This window comes from Schistocerca serialis, chromosome 5, assembly GCF_023864345.2.
Source record: "Schistocerca serialis cubense isolate TAMUIC-IGC-003099 chromosome 5, iqSchSeri2.2, whole genome shotgun sequence".
Lineage (NCBI taxonomy): Eukaryota > Metazoa > Arthropoda > Insecta > Orthoptera > Acrididae > Schistocerca > Schistocerca serialis.
This window is the reverse complement of record NC_064642.1, coordinates 685,724,093-685,747,477: the sequence shown is the minus strand read 5'-3', so window position 1 is coordinate 685,747,477 and position 23,385 is coordinate 685,724,093. Positions and strand designations below refer to the sequence as shown.

General features: G+C 39.1%; 1 protein-coding gene across 1 annotated transcript in view; it reads left to right on the top strand.

Moving 5' to 3' along the window:
• Positions 1-23,385, top strand: part of LOC126482177 (dentin sialophosphoprotein-like) — a 195,618-nt gene that overhangs the window by 2,116 nt on the left and 170,117 nt on the right. The window contains exons 5-27 of the mRNA XM_050106156.1: positions 1,076-1,117; positions 1,305-1,346; positions 1,534-1,575; positions 1,762-1,803; positions 2,220-2,261; positions 2,449-2,490; positions 2,678-2,719; positions 2,907-2,948; positions 3,135-3,176; positions 3,364-3,405; positions 3,592-3,633; positions 3,821-3,862; positions 4,050-4,091; positions 4,279-4,320; positions 4,508-4,549; positions 4,737-4,778; positions 4,966-5,007; positions 8,171-8,212; positions 8,399-8,440; positions 8,628-8,669; positions 8,857-8,898; positions 22,128-22,169; positions 22,357-22,398. Coding sequence (XP_049962113.1) covers positions 1,076-1,117; positions 1,305-1,346; positions 1,534-1,575; positions 1,762-1,803; positions 2,220-2,261; positions 2,449-2,490; positions 2,678-2,719; positions 2,907-2,948; positions 3,135-3,176; positions 3,364-3,405; positions 3,592-3,633; positions 3,821-3,862; positions 4,050-4,091; positions 4,279-4,320; positions 4,508-4,549; positions 4,737-4,778; positions 4,966-5,007; positions 8,171-8,212; positions 8,399-8,440; positions 8,628-8,669; positions 8,857-8,898; positions 22,128-22,169; positions 22,357-22,398 — 966 coding nt within the window. The remainder of the gene's footprint in view (positions 1-1,075; positions 1,118-1,304; positions 1,347-1,533; positions 1,576-1,761; positions 1,804-2,219; positions 2,262-2,448; positions 2,491-2,677; positions 2,720-2,906; positions 2,949-3,134; positions 3,177-3,363; positions 3,406-3,591; positions 3,634-3,820; positions 3,863-4,049; positions 4,092-4,278; positions 4,321-4,507; positions 4,550-4,736; positions 4,779-4,965; positions 5,008-8,170; positions 8,213-8,398; positions 8,441-8,627; positions 8,670-8,856; positions 8,899-22,127; positions 22,170-22,356; positions 22,399-23,385) is intronic.

The following is a 23,385-nucleotide window of genomic DNA, read 5'->3' as shown; positions in this document are numbered from 1 at the left end:
TTGGAATTTTGGTTTTTTATGTTGATTTTAAAATGACCTATTTCATGTTTGAAATGTACTAACTCGTTTTTTCCTCACAGCAGGTCAACTTGTGTGTGGTTGCAACACTACGGTCCCATTGAGTACATTTTTGGAGAAAGGGACATCTGTTGCACCACAGGGAGGGAGGAGGGTGAGGAGCACGACACATTTTCTTCCATTGGTAAGCATTTTTTTGTGGTTTATACTTTTGGAATTTTGGTTTTGTATGTTGATTTTAAAATGACCTTTTCATGTTTGAAATGTACTAACTCGTTTTTTCCTCACAGCAGGTCAACTTGTGTGTGGTTGCAACACTACGGTCCCATTGAGTACATTTTTGGAGAAAGGGACATCTGTTGCACCACAGGAAGGGAGGAGGGTGAGGAGCACGACACATTTTCTTCCATTGGTAAGCATTTTTTTGTGGTTTATACTTTTGGAATTTTGGTTTTTTATGTTGATTTTAAAATGACCTATTTCATGTTTGAAATGTACTAACTCGTTTTTTCCTCACAGCAGGTCAACTTGTGTGTGGTTGCAACACTACGGTCCCATTGAGTACATTTTCGGAGATAGGGACATCTGTTGCACCACAGGGAGGGAGGAAGGTGAGGAGCACGACACATTTTCTTCCATTGGTAAGCATTTTTTTGTGGTTTATACTTTTGGAATTTTGGTTTTTTATGTTGATTTTAAAATGACCTATTTCATGTTTGAAATGTACTAACTCGTTTTTTCCTCACAGCAGGTCAACTTCTGTGTGGTTGCAACACTACGGTCCCATTGAGTACATTTTTGGAGAAAGGGACATCTGTTGCACCACAGGGAGGGAGGAGGGTGAGGAGGACGACACATTTTCTTCCATTGGTAAGCATTTTTTTGTTGTTTATACTTTTGGAATTTTGGTTTTTTATGTTGATTTTAAAATGACCTATTTCATGTTTGAAATGTACTAACTCGTTTTTTCCTCACAGCAGGTCAACTTGTTTGTGGTTGCAACACTGCGGTCCCATTGAGTACATTTTTGGAGAAAGGGACATCTGTTGCACCACAGGGAGGGAGGAGGATGAGGCGCAGGACACATTTTCTTCCATTGGTAAGCATTTTTTTGTGGTTTATACTTTTGGAATTTTGGTTTTTTATGTTGATTTTAAAATGACCTATTTCATGTTTGAAATGTACTAACTCGTTTTTTCCTCACAGCAGGTCAACTTGTGTGTGGTTGCAACACTACGGTCCCATTGAGTACATTTTTGGAGAAAGGGACATCTGTTGCACCACAGGAAGGGAGGAGGATGAGGAGCAGGACACATTTTCTTCCATTGGTAAGCATTTTTTTGTGGTTTATACTTTTGGAATTTTGGTTTTTTATGTTGATTTTAAAATGACCTATTTCATGTTTGAAATGTACTAACTCGTTTTTTCCTCACAGCAGGTCAACTTGTGTGTGGTTGCAACACTACCGTCCCATTGAGTACATTTTTGGAGAAAGGGACATCTGTTGCACCACAGGGAGGGAGAAGGATGAGGAGCAGGACACATTTTCTTCCATTGGTAAGCATTTTTTTGTGGTTTATACTTTTGGAATTTTGGTTTTGTATGTTGATTTTAAAATGATCTTTTCATGTTTGAAATGTACTAACTTGTTTTTTCCTCACAGCAGGTCAACTTGTGTGTGGTTGCAAGACTACGGTCCCATTGAGTACATTTTTGGAGAAAGGGACATCTGTTGCACCACAGGGAGGGAGGAGGATGAGGAGCAGGACACATTTTCTTCCATTAGTAAGCATTTTTTTGTGGTTTATACTTTTGGAATTTTGGTTTTTTATGTTGATTTTAAAATGACCTATTTCATGTTTGAAATGTACTAACTCGTTTTTTCCTCACAGCAGGTCAACTTGTGTGTGGTTGCAACACTACGGTCCCATTGAGTACATTTTTGAAGAAAGGGACATGTGTTGCACCACAGGGAGGGAGGAGGATGAGGAGCAGGACACATTTTCTTCCATTGTTAAGCATTTTTTTGTGGTTTATACTTTTGGAATTTTGGTTTTTTATGTTGATTTTAAAATGACCTATTTCATGTTTGAAATGTACTAACTCGTTTTTTCCTCACAGCAGGTCAACTTGTGTGTGGTTGCAACACTACGGTCCCATTGAGTACATTTTTGGAGAAAGGGACATCTGTTGCACCACAGGGAGGGAGAAGGATGAGGAGCACGACAAATTTTCTTCCATTGGTAAGCATTTTTTTGTGGTTTATACTTTTGGAATTTTGGTTTTGTATGTTGATTTTAAAATGAATTATTTCATGTTTGCAATGTACTAACTCGTTTTTTCCTCACAGCAGGTCAACTTGTGTGTGGTTGCAACACTACGGTCCCATTGAGTACATTTTTGGAGAAAGGGACATCTGTTGCACCACAGGGAGGCAGGAGGATGAGGAGCAGGACACATTTTCTTCCATTGGTAAGCATTTTTTTGTGGTTTATACTTCTGGAATTTTGGTTTTTTATGTTGATTTTAAAATGACCTATTTCATGTTTGAAATGTACTAACTCGTTTTTTCCTCACAGCAGGTCAACTTGTGTGTGGATGCAACACTACGGTCCCATTGAGTACATTTTTGGAGAAAGGGACATCTGTTGCACCACAGGGAGGGAGGAGGATGAGGAGCAGGACACATTTTCTTCCATTGGTAAGCATTTTTTTGTGGTTTATTCTTTTGGAATTTTGGTTTTTTATGTTGATTTTAAAATGACCTATTTCATGTTTGAAATGTACTAACTCGTTTTTTCCTCACAGCAGGTCAACTTGTGTGTGGTTGCAACACTACGGTCCCATTGAGTACATTTTTGGAGAAAGGGACATCTGTTGCACCACAGGGAAGGAGAAGGATGAGGAGCACGACACATTTTCTTCCATTGGTAAGCATTTTTTTGTGGTTTATACTTTTGGAATTTTGGTTTTGTATGTTGATTTTAAAATGACCTATTTCATGTTTGAAATGTACTAACTCGTTTTTTCCTCACAGCAGGTCAACTTGTGTGTGGTTGCAACACTACGGTCCCATTGAGTACATTTTTGAGAACGGGACATCTGTTGCACCACAGGGAGGGAGGAGGATGAGGAGCAGGACACATTTTCTTCCATTGGTAAGCATTTTTTTGTGGTTTATACTTCTGGAATTTTGGTTTTTTATGTTGATTTTAAAATGACCTATTTCATGTTTGAAATGTACTAACTCGTTTTTTCCTCACAGCAGGTCAACTTGTGTGTGGTTGCAACACTACCGTCCCATTGAGTACATTTTTGGAGAAAGGGACATCTGTTGCACCACAGGGAGGGAGAAGGATGAGGAGCAGGACACATTTTCTTCCATTGGTAAGCATTTTTTTGTGGTTTATACTTTTGGAATTTTGGTTTTGTATGTTGATTTTAAAATGACCTTTTCATGTTTGAAATGTACTAACTCGTTTTTTCCTCACAGCAGGTCAACTTGTGTGTGGTTGCAACACTACGGTCCCATTGAGTACATTTTTGGAGAAAGGGACATCTGTTGCACCACAGGGAGGGAGGAGGATGAGGAGCAGGACACATTTTCTTCCATTGGTAAGCATTTTTTTGTGGTTTATACTTTTGGAATTTTGGTTTTTTATGTTGATTTTAAAATGACCTATTTCATGTTTGAAATGTACTAACTCGTTTTTTCCTCACAGCAGGTCAACTTGTGTGTGGTTGCAACACTACGGTCCCATTGAGTACATTTTTGAAGAAAGGGACATCTGTTGCACCACAGGGAGGGAGGAGGATGAGGAGCAGGACACATTTTCTTCCATTGGTAAGCATTTTTTTGTGGTTTATACTTTTGGAATTTTGGTTTTTTATGTTGATTTTAAAATGACCTATTTCATGTTTGAAATGTACTAACTCGTTTTTTCCTCACAGCAGGTCAACTTGTGTGTGGTTGCAACACTACGGTCCCATTGAGTACATTTTTGGGGAAAGGGACATCTGTTGCACCACAGGGAGGGAGAAGGATGAGGAGCACGACAAATTTTCTTCCATTGGTAAGCATTTTTTTGTGGTTTATACTTTTGGAATTTTGGTTTTTAATGTTGATTTTAAAATGACCTATTTCATGTTTGAAATGTACTAACTCGTTTTTTCCTCACAGCAGGTCAACTTGTGTGTGGTTGCAACACTACGGTCCCATTGAGTACATTTTTGGAGAAAGGGACATCTGTTGCACCACAGGGAGGCAGGAGGATGAGGAGCAGGACACATTTTCTTCCATTGGTAAGCATTTTTTTGTGGTTTATACTTCTGGAATTTTGGTTTTTTATGTTGATTTTAAAATGACCTATTTCATGTTTGAAATGTACTAACTCGTTTTTTCCTCACAGCAGGTCAACTTGTGTGTGGATGCATCACTACGGTCCCATTGAGTACATTTTTGGAGAAAGGGACATCTGTTGCACCACAGGGAGGGAGGAGGATGAGGAGCAGGACACATTTTCTTCCATTGGTAAGCATTTTTTTGTGGTTTATTCTTTTGGAATTTTGGTTTTTTATGTTGATTTTAAAATGACCTATTTCATGTTTGAAATGTACTAACTCGTTTTTTCCTCACAGCAGGTCAACTTGTGTGTGGTTGCAACACTACGGTCCCATTGAGTACATTTTTGGAGAAAGTTACATCTGTTGCACCACAGGGAGGGAGAAGGATGAGGAGCACGACACATTTTCTTCCATTGGTAAGCATTTTTTTGTGGTTTATACTTTTGGAATTTTGGTTTTGTATGTTGATTTTAAAATGACCTATTTCATGTTTGAAATGTACTAACTCGTTTTTTCCTCACAGCAGGTCAACTTGTGTGTGGTTGCAACACTACGGTCCCATTGAGTACATTTTTGGAGAAAGGGACATCTGTTGCACCACAGGGAGGGAGGAGGATGAGGAGCAGGACACATTTTCTTCCATTGGTAAGCATTTTTTTGTGGTTTATACTTCTGGAATTTTGGTTTTTTATGTTGATTTTAAAATGACCTATTTCATGTTTGAAATGTACTAACTCGTTTTTACCTCACAGCAGGTCAACTTGTGTGTGGTTGCAACACTACGGTCCCATTGAGTACATTTTTGGAGAAAGGGACATCTGTTGCACCACAGGGAGGGAGGAGGATGAGGAGCAGGACACATTTTCTTCCATTGGTAGCCATTTTTTTGTGGTTTATACTTTTGGAATTTTGGTTTTTTATGTTGATTTTAAAATGACCTACTTCATGTTTGAAATGTACTAACTCGTTTTTTCCTCACAGCAGGTCAACTTGTGTGTGGTTGCTACACTACGGTCCCATTGAGTACATTTTTGGAGAAAGGGACATCTGTTGCACCACAGGGAGGGAGTAGGGTGAGGAGCACGGCACATTTTCTTCCATTGGTAAGCATTTTTTTGTGGTTTATACTTTTGGAATTTTGGTTCTTTATGTTGATTTTAAAATGACCTATTTCATGTTTGAAATGTACTAACTCGTTTTTTCCTCACAGCAGGTCAACTTGTGTGTGGTTGCAACACTACGGTCCCATTGAGTACATTTTTGGAGAAAGGGACATCTGTTGCACCACAGGGAGGGAGGTGGGTGAGGAGCAGGACACATTTTCTTCCATTGGTAAGCATTTTTTTGTGGTTTATACTTTTGGAATTTTGGTTTTTTATGTTGACTTTAAAATGACCTATTTCATGTTTGAAATGTACTAACTCGTTTTTTCCTCACAGCAGGTCAACTTGTGTGTGGTTGCAACACTACGGTCCCATTGAGTACATTTTTGGAGAAAGGGACATCTGTTGCACCACAGGGAGGGAGGAGGGTGAGGAGCACGACACATTTTCTTCCATTGGTAAGCATTTTTTTGTGGTTTATACTTTTGGAATTTTGGTTTTTTATGTTGATTTTAAAATGACCTATTTCATGTTTGAAAAGTACTAACTCGTTTTTTCCTCACAGCAGGTCAACTTGTGTGTGGTTGCAACACTACGGTCCCATTGAGTACATTTTTGGAGAAAGGGACATCTGTTGCACCACAGGGCGGGAGGAGGGTGAGGAGCACGACACATTTTCTTCCATTGGTAAGCATTTTATTGTGGTATATACTTTTGGAATTTTGGTTTTTTATGTTGATTTTAAAATGACCTATTTCATGTTTGAAATGTACTAACTCTTTTTTCCTCACAGCAGGTCAACTTGTGTGTGGTTGCAACACTACGGTCCCATTAAGTACATTTTTGGAGAAAGGGACATCTGTTGCACCACAGGGCGGGAGGAGAGTGAGGAGCACGACACATTTTATTTCCATTGGTAAGCATTTTTTTGTGGTTTATACTTTTGGAATTTTGGTTTTTTATGTTGGCTTTAAAATGACCTATTTCATGTTTGAAATGTACTAACTCGTTCTTTCCTCACAGCAGGTCAACTTGTGTGTGGTTGCAACACTACGGTCCCATTGAGTACATTTTTGGAGAAAGGGATACCTGTTGCACCACAGGGAGGGAGGAGGGTGAGGAGCACGACACATTTTCTTCCATTGGTAAGCATTTTTTTGTGGTTTATACTGTTGGAATTTTGGTTATTTGTGTTGATTTTAAAATGACCTATTTCATGTTTGAAATGTACTAACTCGTTTTTTCCTCACAGCAGGTCAACTTGTGTGTGGTTGCAACACTACGGTCCCATTGAGTACATTTTTGGAGAAAGGGACATCTGTTGCACCACAGGGAGGGAGGTGGGTGAGGAGCACGACACATTTTCTTCCATTGGTAAGCATTTTTTTGTGGTTTATACTTTTGGAATTTTGGTTTTTTTGTTGATTTTAAAATGACCTATTTCATGTTTGAAATGTACTAACTCGTTTTTTCCTCACAGCAGGTCAACTTGTGTGTGGTTGCAACACTACGGTCCCATTGAGTACATTTCTGGAGAAAGGGACATCTGTTGCACCACAGGGAGGGAGGAGGGTGAGGAGCAGGACACATTTTCTTCCATTGGTAAGCATTTTTTTGTGGTTTATACTTTTGGAATTTTGGTTTTTTATGTTGATTTTAAAATGACCTATTTCATGTTTGAAATGTACTAACTCGTTTTTTCCTCACAGCAGGTCAACTTGTGTGCGGTTTCAACACTACGGTCACATTGAGTACATTTTTGGAGAAAGGGACATCTGTTGCACCACAGGGAGGGAGGTGGGTGAGGAGCAGGACACATTTTCTTCCATTGGTAAGCATTTTTTTGTGGTTTATACTTTTGTAATTTTGGTTATTTATGTTGATTTTAAAATGACCTATTTCATGTTTGAAATGTACTAACTCATTTTTTCCTCACAGCAGGTCAACTTGTGTGTGATTGCAACACTAAGGTCCCATTGAGTACATTTTTGGAGAAAGGGACATCTGTTGCACCACAGGGAGGGAGGAGGGTGAGGAGCACGACACATTTTCTTCCATTGGTAAGCATTTTTTTGTGGTTTATACTTTTTGAATTTTTGTTTCTTAAGTTGATTTTAAAATGACCTATTTCATGTTTGAAATGTACTAACTCGTTTTTTCCTCACAGCAGGTCAACTTGTGTGTGGTTGCAACACTACAGTCCCATTGAGTACATTTTTGGAGAAAGGGACATCTGTTGCACCACAGGGAGGGAGGAGGGTGAGGAGCACGACACATTTTCTTCCATTGGTAAGCATTTTTTTGTGGTTTATACTTTTGGAATTTTGGTTTTTTATGTTGATTTTAAAATGACCTATTTCATGTTTGAAATGTACTAACTCATTTTTTCCTCACAGCAGGTCAACTTGTGTGTGGTTGCAACACTACGGTCCCATTGAGTACATTTTTGGAGAAAGGGACATCTGTTGCACCACAGGAAGGGAGGAGGGTGAGGAGCAGGACACATTTTCTTCCATTGGTAAGCATTTCTTTGTGGTTTATACTTTTGGAATTTTGGTGTTTTATGTTGATTTTAAAATGACCTATTTCATGTTTGAAATGTACTAACTCGTTTTTTCCTCACAGCAGGTCAACTTGTGTGTGGTTGCAACACTACGGTCCCATTGAGTACATTTTTGGAGAAAGGGACATCTGTTGCACCACAGGGAGGGAGAAGGATGAGGAGCAGGACACATTTTCTTCCATTGGTAAGCATTTTTTTGTGGTTTATACTTTTGGAATTTTGGTTTTGTATGTTGATTTTAAAATGACCTTTTCATGTTTGAAATGTACTAACTCGTTTGTTCCTCACAGCAGGTCAACTTGTGTGTGGTTGCAACACTACGGTCCAATTGAGTACATTTTTGGAGAAAGGGACATCTGTTGCACCACAGGGAGGGAGAAGGATGAGGAGCACGACACATTTTCTTCCATTGGTAAGCATTTTTTTGTGGTTTATACTTTTGGAATTTTGGTTTTGTATGTTGATTTTAAAATGACCTATTTCATGTTTGAAATGTACTAACTCGTTTTTTCCTCACAGCAGGTCAACTTGTGTGTGGTTGCAACACTACGGTCCCATTGAGTACATTTCTGGAGAAAGGGACATCTGTTGCACCACAGGGAGGGAGGAGAATGAGGAGCAGGACACATTTTCTTCCATTGGTAAGCATTTTTTTGTGGTTTATACTTCTGGAATTTTGGTTTTTTATGTTGATTTTAAAATGACCTATTTCATGTTTGAAATGTACTAACTCGTTTTTTCCTCACAGCAGGTCAACTTGTGTGTGGTTGCAACACTACGGTCCCATTGAGTACATTTTTGGAGAAAGGGACATCTGTTGCACCACAGGGAGGGAGGAGGATGAGGAGCAGGACACATTTTCTTCCATTGGTAAGCATTTTTTTGTGGTTTATACTTTTGGAATTTTGGTTTTTTATGTTGATTTTAAAATGACCTACTTCATGTTTGAAATGTACTAACTCGTTTTTTCCTCACAGCAGGTCAACTTGTGTGTGGTTGCAACACTACGGTCCCATTGAGTACATTTTTGGAGAAAGGGACATCTGTTGCACCACAGGGAGGGAGGAGGGTGAGGAGCACGGCACATTTTCTTCCATTAGTAAGCATTTTTTTGTGGTTTATACTTTTGGAATTTTGGTTTTTTATGTTGATTTTAAAATGACCTATTTCATGTTTGAAATGTACTAACTCGTTTTTTCCTCACAGCAGGTCAACTTGTGTGTGGTTGCAACACTACGGTCCCATTGAGTACATTTTTGGAGAAAGGGACATCTGTTGCACCACAGGGAGGGAGGAGGGTGAGGAGCACGACACATTTTCTTCCATTGGTAAGCATTTTTTTGTGGTTTATACTTTTGGAATTTTGGTTTTTTATGTTGATTTTAAAATGACCTATTTCATGTTTGAAATGTACTAACTCGTTTTTTCCTCACAGCAGGTCAACTTGTGTGTGGTTGCAACACTACGGTCCCATTGAGTACATTTTTGGAGAAAGGGACATCTGTTGCACCACAGGGAGGGAGGTGGGTGAGGAGCAGGACACATTTTCTTCCATTGGTAAGCATTTTTTTGTGGTTTATACTTTTGGAATTTTGGTTTTTTTGTTGATTTTAAAATGACCTATTTCATGTTTGAAATGTACTAACTCGTTTTTTCCTCACAGCAGGTCAACTTGTGTGTGGTTGCAACACTACGGTCCCATTGAGTACATTTCTGGAGAAAGGGACATCTGTTGCACCACAGGGAGGGAGGAGGGTGAGGAGCAGGACACATTTTCTTCCATTGGTAAGCATTTTTTTGTGGTTTATACTTTTGGAATTTTGGTTTTTTATGTTGATTTTAAAGTGACCTATTTCATGTTTGAAATGTACTAACTCGTTTTTTCCTCACAGCAGGTCAACTTGTGTCTGGTTTCAACACTACGGTCACATTGAGTACATTTTTGGTAAAGGGACATCTGTTGCACCACAGGGAGGGAGGTGGGTGAGGAGCAGGACACATTTTCTTCCATTGGTAAGCATTTTTTTGTGGTTTATACTTTTGTAATTTTGGTTATTTATGTTGATTTTAAAATGACCTATTTCATGTTTGAAATGTACTAACTCGTTTTTTCCTCACAGCAGGTCAACTTGTGTGTGGTTGCAACACTACGGTCCCATTGAGTACATTTTTGGAGAAAGGGACATCTGTTGCACCACAGGGAGGGAGGAGGGTGAGGAGCACGACACATTTTCTTCCATTGGTAAGCATTTTTTTGTGGTTTATACTTTTTGAATTTTTGTTTCTTATGTTGATTTTAAAATGACCTATTTCATGTTTGAAATGTACTAACTCGTTTTTTCCTCACAGCAGGTCAACTTGTGTGTGGTTGCAACACTACGGTCCCATTGAGTACATTTTTGGAGAAAGGGACATCTGTTGCACCACAGGGAGGGAGGAGGGTGAGGAGCACGACACATTTTCTTCCATTGGTAAGCATTTTTTTGTGGTTTATACTTTTGGAATTTTGGTTTTTTATGTTGATTTTAAAATGACCTATTTCATATTTGAAATGTACTAACTCGTTTTTTCCTCACAGCAGGTCAACTTGTGTGTGGTTGCAACACTACGGTCCCATTGAGTACATTTTTGGAGAAAGGGACATCTGTTGCACCACAGGGAGGGAGGAGGGTGAGGAGCACGACACATTTTCTTCCATTGGTAAGCATTTTTTTGTGGTTTATACTTTTGGAATTTTGGTTTTTTATGGTGATTTTAAAATGACCTAATTCATGTTTGAAATGTACTAACTCGTTTTTTCCTCACAGCAGGTCAACTTGTGTGTGGTTGCAACACTACGGTCCCATTGAGTACATTTTTGGAGAAAGGGACATCTGTTGCACCACATGGAGGGAGGAGGGTGAGGAGCACGACACATTTTCTTCCTTTGGTAAGCATTTTTTTGTGGTTTATACTTTTGGAATTTTGGTTTTTTATGTTGATTTTAAAATGACCTATTTCATGTTTGAAATGTACTAACTCGATTTTTCCTCACAGCAGGTCAACTTGTGTGTGGTTGCAACACTACGGTCCCATTGAGTGCATTTTTGGAGAAAGGGACATCTGTTGCACCACAGGGAGGGAGGAGGGTGAGGAGCACGACACATTTTCTTCTTTTGGTAAGCATTTTTTTGTGGTTTATACTTTTGGAATTTTGGTTTTTTATGTTGATTTTAAAATGACCTATTCAATGTTTGAAATGTACTAACTCGTTTTTTCCTCACAGCAGGTCAACTTGTGTGTGGTTGCAACACTACGGTCCCATTGAGTGCATTTTTGGAGAAAGGGACATCTGTTGCACCACAGGGAGTGAGGAGGGTGAGGAGCACGACACATTTTCTTCCATTGGCAAGCATTATTTTGTGGTTTATACTTTTGGAATTTTGGTTTCTTATGTTGATTTTAAAATGACCTATTTCATGTTTGAAATGTAGTAACTCGTTTCTTCCTCACAGCAGGTCAACTTGTGTTTGGTTGCAACACTACGGTCCCATTGAGTACATTTTTGGAGAAAGGGACATCTGTTGCACCACAGGGAGGGAGGAGGGTGAGGAGCACGACACATTTTCTTCCATTGGTAAGCATTTTTTTGTGGTTTATACTTTTGGAATTTTGGTTTTTTATGTTGATTTTAAAATGACCTATTTCATGTTTGAAATGTACTAACTCGTTTTTTAATCACAGCAGGTCAACTTGTGTGTGGTTGCAACACTACGGTCCCATTGAGTACATTTTTGGAGAAAGGGACATCTGTTGCACCACAGGGAGGGAGGAGGGTGAGGAGCACGACACATTTTCTTCCATTGGTAAGCATTTTTTTGTGGTTTATACTTTTGGAATTTTGGTTTTTTATGTTGATTTTAAAATGACCTATTTCATGTTTGAAATGTACTAACTCGTTTTTTCCTCACAGCAGGTCAACTTGTGTGTGGTTGCAACACTACGGTCCCATTAAGTACATTTTTGGAGAAAGGGACATCTGTTGCGCCACAGGGAGGGAGGAGGGTGAGGAGCACGACACATTTTCTTCCATTTGTAAACATTTTTTTGTGATTTATACTTTTGGAATTTTGGTTTTTTATGTTGAATTTCAAATGACCTATTTCATGTTTGAAATGTACTAACTCGTTTTTTCCTCACAGCAGGTCAACTTGTGTGTGGTTGCAACATTACGGTCCCATTGAGTACATTTTTGGAGAAAGGGACATCTGTTGCACCACAGGGCGGGAGGAGGGTGAGGAGTACGAATCATTTTCTTCCATTGGTAATAATTTTTTTGTGGTTTATACTTTTGGAATTTTGGTTTTTTATGTTGATTTTAAAATGACCTATTTCATGTTTGAAATGTACTAACTCGTTTTTTCCTCACAGCAGGTCAACTTGTGTGTGGTTGCAACACTACGGTCCCATTGAGTACATTTTTGGAGAAAGGGACATCTGTTGCACCACAGGGAGGGAGGAGGGTGAGGAGCACGACACATTTTCTTCCATTGGTAAGCATTTTTTTGTGGTTTATACTTTTGGAATTTTGGTTTTTTATGTTGATTTTAAAATGACCTATTTCATGTTTGAAATGTACTAACTCGTTTTTTCCTCACAGCAGGTCAACTTGTGTGTGGTTGCAACACTACGGTCCCATTGAGTACATTTTTGGAGAAAGGGACATCTGTTGCACCACAGGGAGGGAGGAGGGTGAGGAGCACGACACATTTTCTTCCATTGGTAAGCATTTTTTTGTGGTTTATACTTTTGGAATTTTGGTTTTTTATGTTGATTTTAAAATGACCTATTTCATGTTTGAAATGTACTAACTCGTTTTTTCCTCACAGCAGGTCAACTTGTGTGTGGTTGCAACACTACGGTCCCATTAAGTACATTTTTGGAGAAAGGGACATCTGTTGCGCCACAGGGAGGGAGGAGGGTGAGGAGCACGACACATTTTCTTCCATTTGTAAACATTTTTTTGTGATTTATACTTTTGGAATTTTGGTTTTTTATGTTGAATTTCAAATGACCTATTTCATGTTTGAAATGTACTAACTCGTTTTTTCCTCACAGCAGGTCAACTTGTGTGTGGTTGCAACATTACGGTCCCATTGAGTACATTTTTGGAGAAAGGGACATCTGTTGCACCACAGGGCGGGAGGAGGGTGAGGAGTACGAATCATTTTCTTCCATTGGTAATAATTTTTTTGTGGTTTATACTTTTGGAATTTTGGTTTTTTATGTTGATTTTAAAATGACCTATTTCATGTTTGAAATGTACTAACTCGTTTTTTCCTCACAGCAGGTCAACTTGTGTGTGGTTGCAACACTACGGTCCCATTGAGTACATTTTTGGAGAAAGGGACATCTGTTGCACCACAGGGAGGGAGGAGGGTGAGGAGCACGACACATTAGCTTCCTTTGGTGAGCATTTTTTTGTGGTTTATACTTTTGTAATTTTGGTTTTTTATGTTGACTTTAAAATAACCTATTTCATGTTTGAAATGTACTAACTCGTTTTTTCCTCACAGCAGCTCAACTTGTGTGTGGTTGCAACACTACGGTCCCATTGAGTGCATTTTTGGAGAAAGGGACATCTGTTGCACCACAGGGAGGGACGAGGGTGAGGAGCACGACACATTTTCTTCCATTGGTAAGCATTTTTTTGTGGTGTATACTTTTGGAATTTTGGTTTCTTATGTTGATTTTAAAATGACCTATTTCATGTGTGAAATGTACTAACTCGTTTTTTCCTCACAGCAGGTCAACTTGTGTTTGGTTGCAACACTACGGTCCCATTGAGTACATTTTTGGAGAAAGGGACATCTGTTGCACCACAGGGAGGGAGGAGGGTGAGGAGCAGGACACATTTTCTTCCATTGGTAAGCATTTTTTTGTGGTTTATACTTTTGGAATTTTGGTTTTTTATGTTGATTTTAAAATGACCTATTTCATGTTTGAAATGTACTAACTTGTTTTTTCCTCACAGCAGGTCAACTTGTGTGTGGTTTCAACACTACGGTCCCATTGAGTACATTTTTGGAGAAAGGGACATCTGTTGCATCACAGGGAGGGAGGTGGGTGAGGAGCAGGACACATTTTCTTCCATTGGTAAGCATTTTTTTGTGGTTTATACTTTTGGAATTTTGGTTATTTATGTTGATTTTAAAATGACCTATTTGATGTTTGAAATGCACTAACTCGTTTTTTCCTCACAGCAGGTCAACTTGTGTGTGGTTGCAACACTACGGTCCCATTGAGTACATTTTTGGAGAAAGGGACATCTGTTGCACCACAGGGAGGGAGGTGGGTGAGGAGCAGGACACATTTTCTTCCATTGGTAAGCATTTTTTTGTGGTTTATACCTTTGGAATTTTGGTTTTTTATGTTGATTTTAAAATGACCTATTTTATGTTTGAAATGTACTAACTCGTTTTTTCCTCACAGCAGGTCAACTTGTGTGTGGTTGCAACACTACGGTCCCATTGAGTACATTTTTGGAGAAAGGGACATCTGTTGCACCACAGGGAGGGAGGTGGGTGAGGAGCAGGACACATTTTCTTCCATTGGTAAGCATTTTTTTGTGGTTTATACTTTTGGAATTTTGGTTTTTTATGTTGATTTTAAAATGACCTATTTCATGTTTGAAATGTACTAACTCGTTTTTTCCTCACAGCAGGTCAACTTGTGTGTGGTTGCAACACTACGGTCCCATTGAGTACATTTTTGGAGAAAGGGACATCTGTTGCACCACAGGGAGGGAGGAGGGTGAGGAGCACGACACATTTTCTTCCATTGGTAAGCATTTTTTTGTGGTTTATACTTTTTGAATTTTTGTTTCTTATGTTGATTTTAAAATGACCTATTTCATGTTTGAAATGCACTAACTCGTTTTTTCCTCACAGCAGGTCAACTTGTGTGTGGTTGCAACACTACGGTCCCATTGAGTACATTTTTGGAGAAAGGGACATCTGTTGCACCACAGGGAGGGAGGAGGGTGAGGAGCACGACACATTTTCTTCCATTGGTAAGCATTTTTTTGTGGTTTATACTTTTGGAATTTTGGTTTTTTATGGTGATTTTAAAATGACCTAATTCATGTTTGAAATGTACTAACTCGTTTTTTCCTCACAGCAGGTCAACTTGTGTGTGGTTGCAACACTACGGTCCCATTGAGTACATTTTTGGAGAAAGGGACATCTGTTGCACCACATGGAGGGAGGAGGGTGAGGAGCACGACACATTTTCTTCCTTTGGTAAGCATTTTTTTGTGGTTTATACTTTTGGAATTTTGGTTTTTTATGTTGATTTTAAAATGACCTATTTCATGTTTGAAATGTACTAACTCGATTTTTCCTCACAGCAGGTCAACTTGTGTGTGGTTGCAACACTACGGTCCCATTGAGTGCATTTTTGGAGAAAGGGACATCTGTTGCACCACAGGGAGGGAGGAGGGTGAGGAGCACGACACATTTTCTTCTTTTGGTAAGCATTTTTTTGTGGTTTATACTTTTGGAATTTTGGTTTTTTATGTTGATTTTAAAATGACCTATTCAATGTTTGAAATGTACTAACTCGTTTTTTCCTCACAGCAGGTCAACTTGTGTGTGGTTGCAACACTACGGTCCCATTGAGTGCATTTTTGGAGAAAGGGACATCTGTTGCACCACAGGGAGTGAGGAGGGTGAGGAGCACGACACATTTTCTTCCATTGGCAAGCATTATTTTGTGGTTTATACTTTTGGAATTTTGGTTTCTTATGTTGATTTTAAAATGACCTATTTCATGTTTGAAATGTACTAACTCGTTTCTTCCTCACAGCAGGTCAACTTGTGTTTGGTTGCAACACTACGGTCCCATTGAGTACATTTTTGGAGAAAGGGACATCTGTTGCACCACAGGGAGGGAGGAGGGTGAGGAGCACGACACATTTTCTTCCATTGGTAAGCATTTTTTTGTGGTTTATACTTTTGGAATTTTGGTTTTTTATGTTGATTTTAAAATGACCTATTTCATGTTTGAAATGTACTAACTCGTTTTTTCCTCACAGCAGGTCAACTTGTGTGTGGTTGCAACACTACGGTCCCATTGAGTACATTTTTGGAGAAAGGGACATCTGTTGCACCACAGGGAGGGAGGAGGGTGAGGAGCACGACACATTTTCTTCCATTGGTAAGCATTTTTTGGGGTTTATACTTTTGGAATTTTGGTTTTTTATGTTGATTTTAAAATGACCTAATTCAAGTTTGAAAAGTACTAACTCGTTTTTTCCTCACAGCAGGTCAACTTGTGTGTGGTTGCAACACTACGGTCCCATTGAGTACATTTTTGGAGAAAGGGACATCTGTTGCACCACAGGGAGGGAGGAGGGTGAGGAGCACGACACATTTTCTTCCATTGGTAAGCATTTTTTTGTGGTTTATACTTTTGGAATTTTGGTTTTTTATGTTGATTTTAAAATGACCTATTTCATGTATGAAATGTACTAACTCGTTTTTTCCTCACAGCAGGTCAACTTGTGTGTGGTTGCAACACTACGGTCCCATTGAGTACATTTTTGGAGAAAGGGACATCTGTTGCACCACAGGGAGGGAGGAGGGTGAGGAGCACGACACATTTTCTTCCATTGGTAAGCATTTTTTTGTGGTTTATACTTTTGGAATTTTGGTTTTTTATGTTGATTTTAAAATGACCTATTTCATGTTTTAATGTACTAACTCGTTTTTTCCTCACAGCAGGTCAACTTGTGTGTGGTTGCAACACTACGGTCCCATTAAGTACATTTTTGGAGAAAGGGACATCTGTTGCGCCACAGGGAGGGAGGAGGGTGAGGAGCACGACACATTTTCTTCCATTTGTAAACATTTTTTTGTGATTTATACTTTTGGAATTTTGGTTTTTTATGTTGAATTTCAAATGACCTATTTCATGTTTGAAATGTACTAACTCGTTTTTTCCTCACAGCAGGTCAACTTGTGTGTGGTTGCAACATTACGGTCCCATTGAGTACATTTTTGGAGAAAGGGACATCTGTTGCACCACAGGGCGGGAGGAGGGTGAGGAGCACGACACATTTTCTTCCTTTGGTAAGCATTTTTTTGTGGTTTATACTTTTGGAATTTTGGTTTTTTATGTTGATTTTAAAATGACCTATTTCATGTTTGAAATGTACTAACTCGATTTTTCCTCACAGCAGGTCAACTTGTGTGTGGTTGCAACACTACGGTCCCATTGAGTGCATTTTTGGAGAAAGGGACATCTGTTGCACCACAGGGAGGGAGGAGGGTGAGGAGCACGACACATTTTCTTCTTTTGGTAAGCATTTTTTTGTGGTTTATACTTTTGGAATTTTGGTTTTTTATGTTGATTTTAAAATGACCTATTCAATGTTTGAAATGTACTAACTCGTTTTTTCCTCACAGCAGGTCAACTTGTGTGTGGTTGCAACACTACGGTCCCATTGAGTGCATTTTTGGAGAAAGGGACATCTGTTGCACCACAGGGAGTGAGGAGGGTGAGGAGCACGACACATTTTCTTCCATTGGCAAGCATTATTTTGTGGTTTATACTTTTGGAATTTTGGTTTTTTATGTTGATTTTAAAATGACCTATTTCATGTTTGAAATGTACTAACTCCTTTCTTCCTCACAGCAGGTCAACTTGTGTTTGGTTGCAACACTACGGTCCCATTGAGTACATTTTTGGAGAAAGGGACATCTGTTGCACCACAGGGAGGGAGGAGGGTGAGGAGCACGACACATTTTCTTCCATTGGTAAGCATTTTTTTGTGGTTTATACTTTTGGAATTTTGGTTTTTTATGTTGATTTTAAAATGACCTATTTCATGTTTGAAATGTACTAACTCGTTTTTTCCTCACAGCAGGTCAACTTGTGTGTGGTTGCAACACTACGGTCCCATTGAGTACATTTTTGGAGAAAGGGACATCTGTTGCACCACAGGGAGGGAGGAGGGTGAGGAGCACGACACATTTTCTTCCATTGGTAAGCATTTTTTGGGGTTTATACTTTTGGAATTTTGGTTTTTTATGTTGATTTTAAAATGACCTAATTCAAGTTTGAAATGTACTAACTCGTTTTTTCCTCACAGCAGGTCAACTTGTGTGTGGTTGCAACACTACGGTCCCATTGAGTACATTTTTGGAGAAAGGGACATCTGTTGCACCACAGGGAGGGAGGAGGGTGAGGAGCACGACACATTTTCTTCCATTGGTAAGCATTTTTTTGTGGTTTATACTTTTGGAATTTTGGTTTTTTATGTTGATTTTAAAATGACCTATTTCATGCATGAAATGTACTAACTCGTTTTTTCCTCACAGCAGGTCAACTTGTGTGTGGTTGCAACACTACGGCCCCATTGAGTACATTTTTGGAGAAAGGGACATCTGTTGCACCACAGGGAGGGAGGAGGGTGAGGAGCACGACACATTTTCTTCCATTGGTAAGCATTTTTTTGTGGTTTATACTTTTGGAATTTTGGTTTTTTATGTTGATTTTAAAATGACCTATTTCATGTTTGAAATGTACTAACTCGTTTTTTCCTCACAGCAGGTCAACTTGTGTGTGGTTGCAACACTACGGTCCCATTAAGTACATTTTTGGAGAAAGGGACATCTGTTGCGCCACAGGGAGGGAGGAGGGTGAGGAGCACGACACATTTTCTTCCATTTGTAAACATTTTTTTTGTGATTTATACTTTTGGAATTTTGGTTTTTTATGTTGAATTTCAAATGACCTATTTCATGTTTGAAATGTACTAACTCGTTTTTTCCTCACAGCAGGTCAACTTGTGTGTGGTTGCAACATTACGGTCCCATTGAGTACATTTTTGGAGAAAGGGACATCTGTTGCACCACAGGGCGGGAGGAGGGTGAGGAGTACGAATCATTTTCTTCCATTGGTAATAATTTTTTTGTTGTTTATACTTTTGGAATTTTGGTTTTTTATGTTGATTTTAAAATGACCTATTTCATGTTTGAAATGTACTAACTCGTTTTTTCCTCACAGCAGGTCAACTTGTGTGTGGTTGCAACACTACGGTCCCATTGAGTACATTTTTGGAGAAAGGGACATCTGTTGCACCACAGGACGGGAGGAGTGTGAGGAGTACGACACATTTTCTTCCATTGGTAAGCATTTTTTTTTGGTTTATACTTTTTGAATTTTGGTTTTTTATGGTGATTTTAAAATGACCTTATTCATGTTTGAAATGTACTAACTCGTTTTTTCCTCACAGCAGGTCAACTTGTGTGTGGTTGCAACACTACGGTCCCATTGAGTACATTTTTGGAGAAAGGGACATCTGTTGCACCACAGGGAGGGAGGAGGGTGAGGAGCACGACACATTAGCTTCCTTTGGTGAGCATTTTTTTGTGGTTTATACTTTTGTAATTTTGGTTTTTTATGTTGACTTTAAAATAACCTATTTCATGTTTGAAATGTACTAACTCGTTTTTTCCTCACAGCAGGTCAACTTGTGTGTGGTTGCAACACTACGGTCCCATTGAGTGCATTTTTGGAGAAAGGGACATCTGTTGCACCACAGGGAGGGACGAGGGTGAGGAGCACGACACATTTTCTTCCATTGGTAAGCATTTTTTTGTGGTGTATACTTTTGGAATTTTGGTTTCTTATGTTGATTTTAAAATGACCTATTTCATGTTTGAAATGTACTAACTCGTTTTTTCCTCACAGCAGGTCAACTTGTGTTTGGTTGCAACACTACGGTCCCATTGAGTACATTTTTGGAGAAAGGGACATCTGTTGCACCACAGGGAGGGAGGAGGGTGAGGAGCAGGACACATTTTCTTCCATTGGTAAGCATTTTTTTGTGGTTTATACTTTTGGAATTTTGGTTTTTTATGTTGATTTTAAAATGACCTATTTCATGTTTGAAATGTACTAACTTGTTTTTTCCTCACAGCAGGTCAACTTGTGTGTGGTTTCAACACTACGGTCCCATTGAGTACATTTTTGGAGAAAGGGACATCTGTTGCATCACAGGGAGGGAGGTGGGTGAGGAGCAGGACACATTTTCTTCCATTGGTAAGCATTTTTTTGTGGTTTATACTTTTGGAATTTTGGTTATTTATGTTGATTTTAAAATGACCTACTTGATGTTTGAAATGCACTAACTCGTTTTTTCCTCACAGCAGGTCAACTTGTGTGTGGTTGCAACACTACGGTCCCATTGAGTACATTTTTGGAGAAAGGGACATCTGTTGCACCACAGGGAGGGAGGTGGGTGAGGAGCAGGACACATTTTCTTCCATTGGTAAGCATTTTTTTGTGGTTTATACCTTTGGAATTTTGGTTTTTTATGTTGATTTTAAAATGACCTATTTTATGTTTGAAATGTACTAACTCGTTTTTTCCTCACAGCAGGTCAACTTGTGTGTGGTTGCAACACTACGGTCCCATTGAGTACATTTTTGGAGAAAGGGACATCTGTTGCACCACAGGGAGGGAGGTGGGTGAGGAGCAGGACACATTTTCTTCCATTGGTAAGCATTTTTTTGTGGTTTATACTTTTGGAATTTTGGTTTTTTATGTTGATTTTAAAATGACCTATTTCATGTTTGAAATGTACTAACTCGTTTTTTCCTCACAGCAGGTCAACTTGTGTGTGGTTGCAACACTACGGTCCCATTGAGTACATTTTTGGAGAAAGGGACATCTGTTGCACCACAGGGAGGGAGGAGGGTGAGGAGCACGACACATTTTCTTCCATTGGTAAGCATTTTTTTGTGGTTTATACTTTTTGAATTTTTGTTTCTTATGTTGATTTTAAAATGACCTATTTCATGTTTGAAATGCACTAACTCGTTTTTTCCTCACAGCAGGTCAACTTGTGTGTGGTTGCAACACTACGGTCCCATTGAGTGCATTTTCGGAGAAAGGGACATCTGTTGCACCACAGGGAGGGAGGAGGGTGAGGAGACACATTTTCTTCCATTGGTAAGCATTTTTTTGTGGTTTATACTTTTGGAATTTTGGTTTCTTATGATGATTTTAAAATGACCTATTTCATGTTTGAAATGTACTAACTCGTTTTTTCCTCACAGCAGGTCAACTTGTGTTTGGTTGCAACACTACGGTCCCATTGAGTACATTTTTGGAGAAAGGGACATCTGTTGCACCACAGGGAGGGAGGAGGGTGAGGAGCACGACACATTTTCTTCCATTGGTAAGCATTTTTTGGGGTTTATACTTTTGGAATTTTGGTTTTTTATGTTGATTTTAAAATGACCTATTTCATGTTTGAAATGTACTAACTCGTTTTTTCCTCACAGCAGGTCAACTTGTGTGTGGTTGCAACACTACGGTCCCATTGAGTACATTTTTGGAGAAAGGGACATCTGTTGCACCACAGGGAGGGAGGAGGGTGAGGAGCACGACACATTTTCTTCCATTGGTAAGCATTTTTTGGGGTTTATACTTTTGGAACTTTGGTTTTTTATGTTGATTTTAAAATGACCTATTTCATGTTTGAATTGTACTAAGTCGTTTTTTCCTCACAGCAGGTCAACTTGTGTGTGGTTGCAACACTACGGTCCCATTGAGTACATTTTTGGAGAAAGGGACATCTGTTGCACCACAGGGAGGGAGCAGGGTGAGGAGCACGACACATTTTCTTCCATTGGTAAGCATTTTTTGGGGTTTATACTATTGGAATTTTGGTTTTTTATGTTGATTTTAAAATGACCTAATTCATGTTTGAAATGTACTAACTCGTTTTTTCCTCACAGCAGGTCAACTTGTGTGTGGTTGCAACACTACGGTCCCATTGAGTACATTTTTGGAGAAAGGGACATCTGTTGCACCACAGGGAGGGAGGAGGGTGAGGAGCACGACACATTTTCATCCTTTGGTAAGCATTTTTTTGTGGTTTATACTTTTGTAATTTTGGTTTTTTATGTTGACTTTAAAATGACCTATTTCATGTTTGAAATGTACTAACTCTTTTTTTCCTCACAGCAGGTCAACTTGTGTGTGGTTGCAACACTACGGTCCCATTGAGTGCATTTTTGGAGAAAGGGACATCTGTTGCACCACAGGGAGGGACGAGGTTGAGGAGTACGACACATTTTCTTCCATTGGTAAGCATTTTTTTGTGGTGTATACTTTTGGAATTTTGGTTTCTTATGTTGATTTTAAAATGACCTATTTCATGTTCGAAATGTACTAACTCGTTTTTTCCTCACAGCAGGTCAACTTGAGTTGGGTTGCAACACTACGGTCCCATTGAGTACATTTTTGGAGAAAGGGACATCTGTTGCACCACAGGGAGGGAGGAGGGTGAGGAGCAGGACACATTTTCTTCCATTGGTAAGCATTTTTTTGTGGTTTATACTTTTGGAATTTTGGTTTTTTATGTTGATTTTAAAATGACCTATTTCATGTTTGAAATGTACTAACTCGTTTTTTCCTCACAGCAGGTCAACTTGTGTGTGGTTTCAACACTACGGTCCCATTGAGTACATTTTTGGAGAAAGGGACATCTGTTGCACCACAGGGAGGGAGGTGGGTGAGGAGCAGGACACACTTTCTTCCATTGGTAAGCATTTTTTTGTGGTTTATACTTTTGTAATTTTGGTTATTTATGTTGATTTTAAAATGACCTATTTCATGTTTGAAATGCACTAACTCGTTTTTTCCTCACAGCAGGTCAACTTGTGTGTGGTTGCAACACTACGGTCCCATTGAGTACATTTTTGGAGAAAGGGACATCTGTTGCACCACAGGGAGGGAGGTGGGTGAGGAGCAGGACACATTTTCTTCCATTGGTAAGCATTTTTTTGTGGTTTATACTTTTGGAATTTTGGTTTTTTATGTTGATTTTAAAATGACCTATTTTATGTTTGAAATGTACTAACTCGTTTTTTCCTCACAGCAGGTCAACTTGTGTGTGGTTGCAACACTACGGTCCCATTGAGTACATTTTTGGAGAAAGGGACATCTGTTGCACCACAGGGAGGGAGGTGGGTGAGGAGCAGGACACATTTTCTTCCATTGGTAAGCATTTTTTTGTGGTTTATACTTTTGGAATTTTGGTTTTTTACGTTGATTTTAAAATGACATATTTCATGTTTGAAATGTACTAACTCGTTTTTTCCTCACAGCAGGTCAACTTGTGTGTGGTTGCAACACTACGGTCCCATTGAGTACATTTTTGGAGAAAGGGACATCTGTTGCACCACAGGGAGGGAGGAGGGTGAGGAGCACGACACATTTTCTTCCATTGGTAAGCATTTTTTTGTGGTTTATACTTTTTGAATTTTTGTTTCTTATGTTGATTTTAAAATGACCTATTTC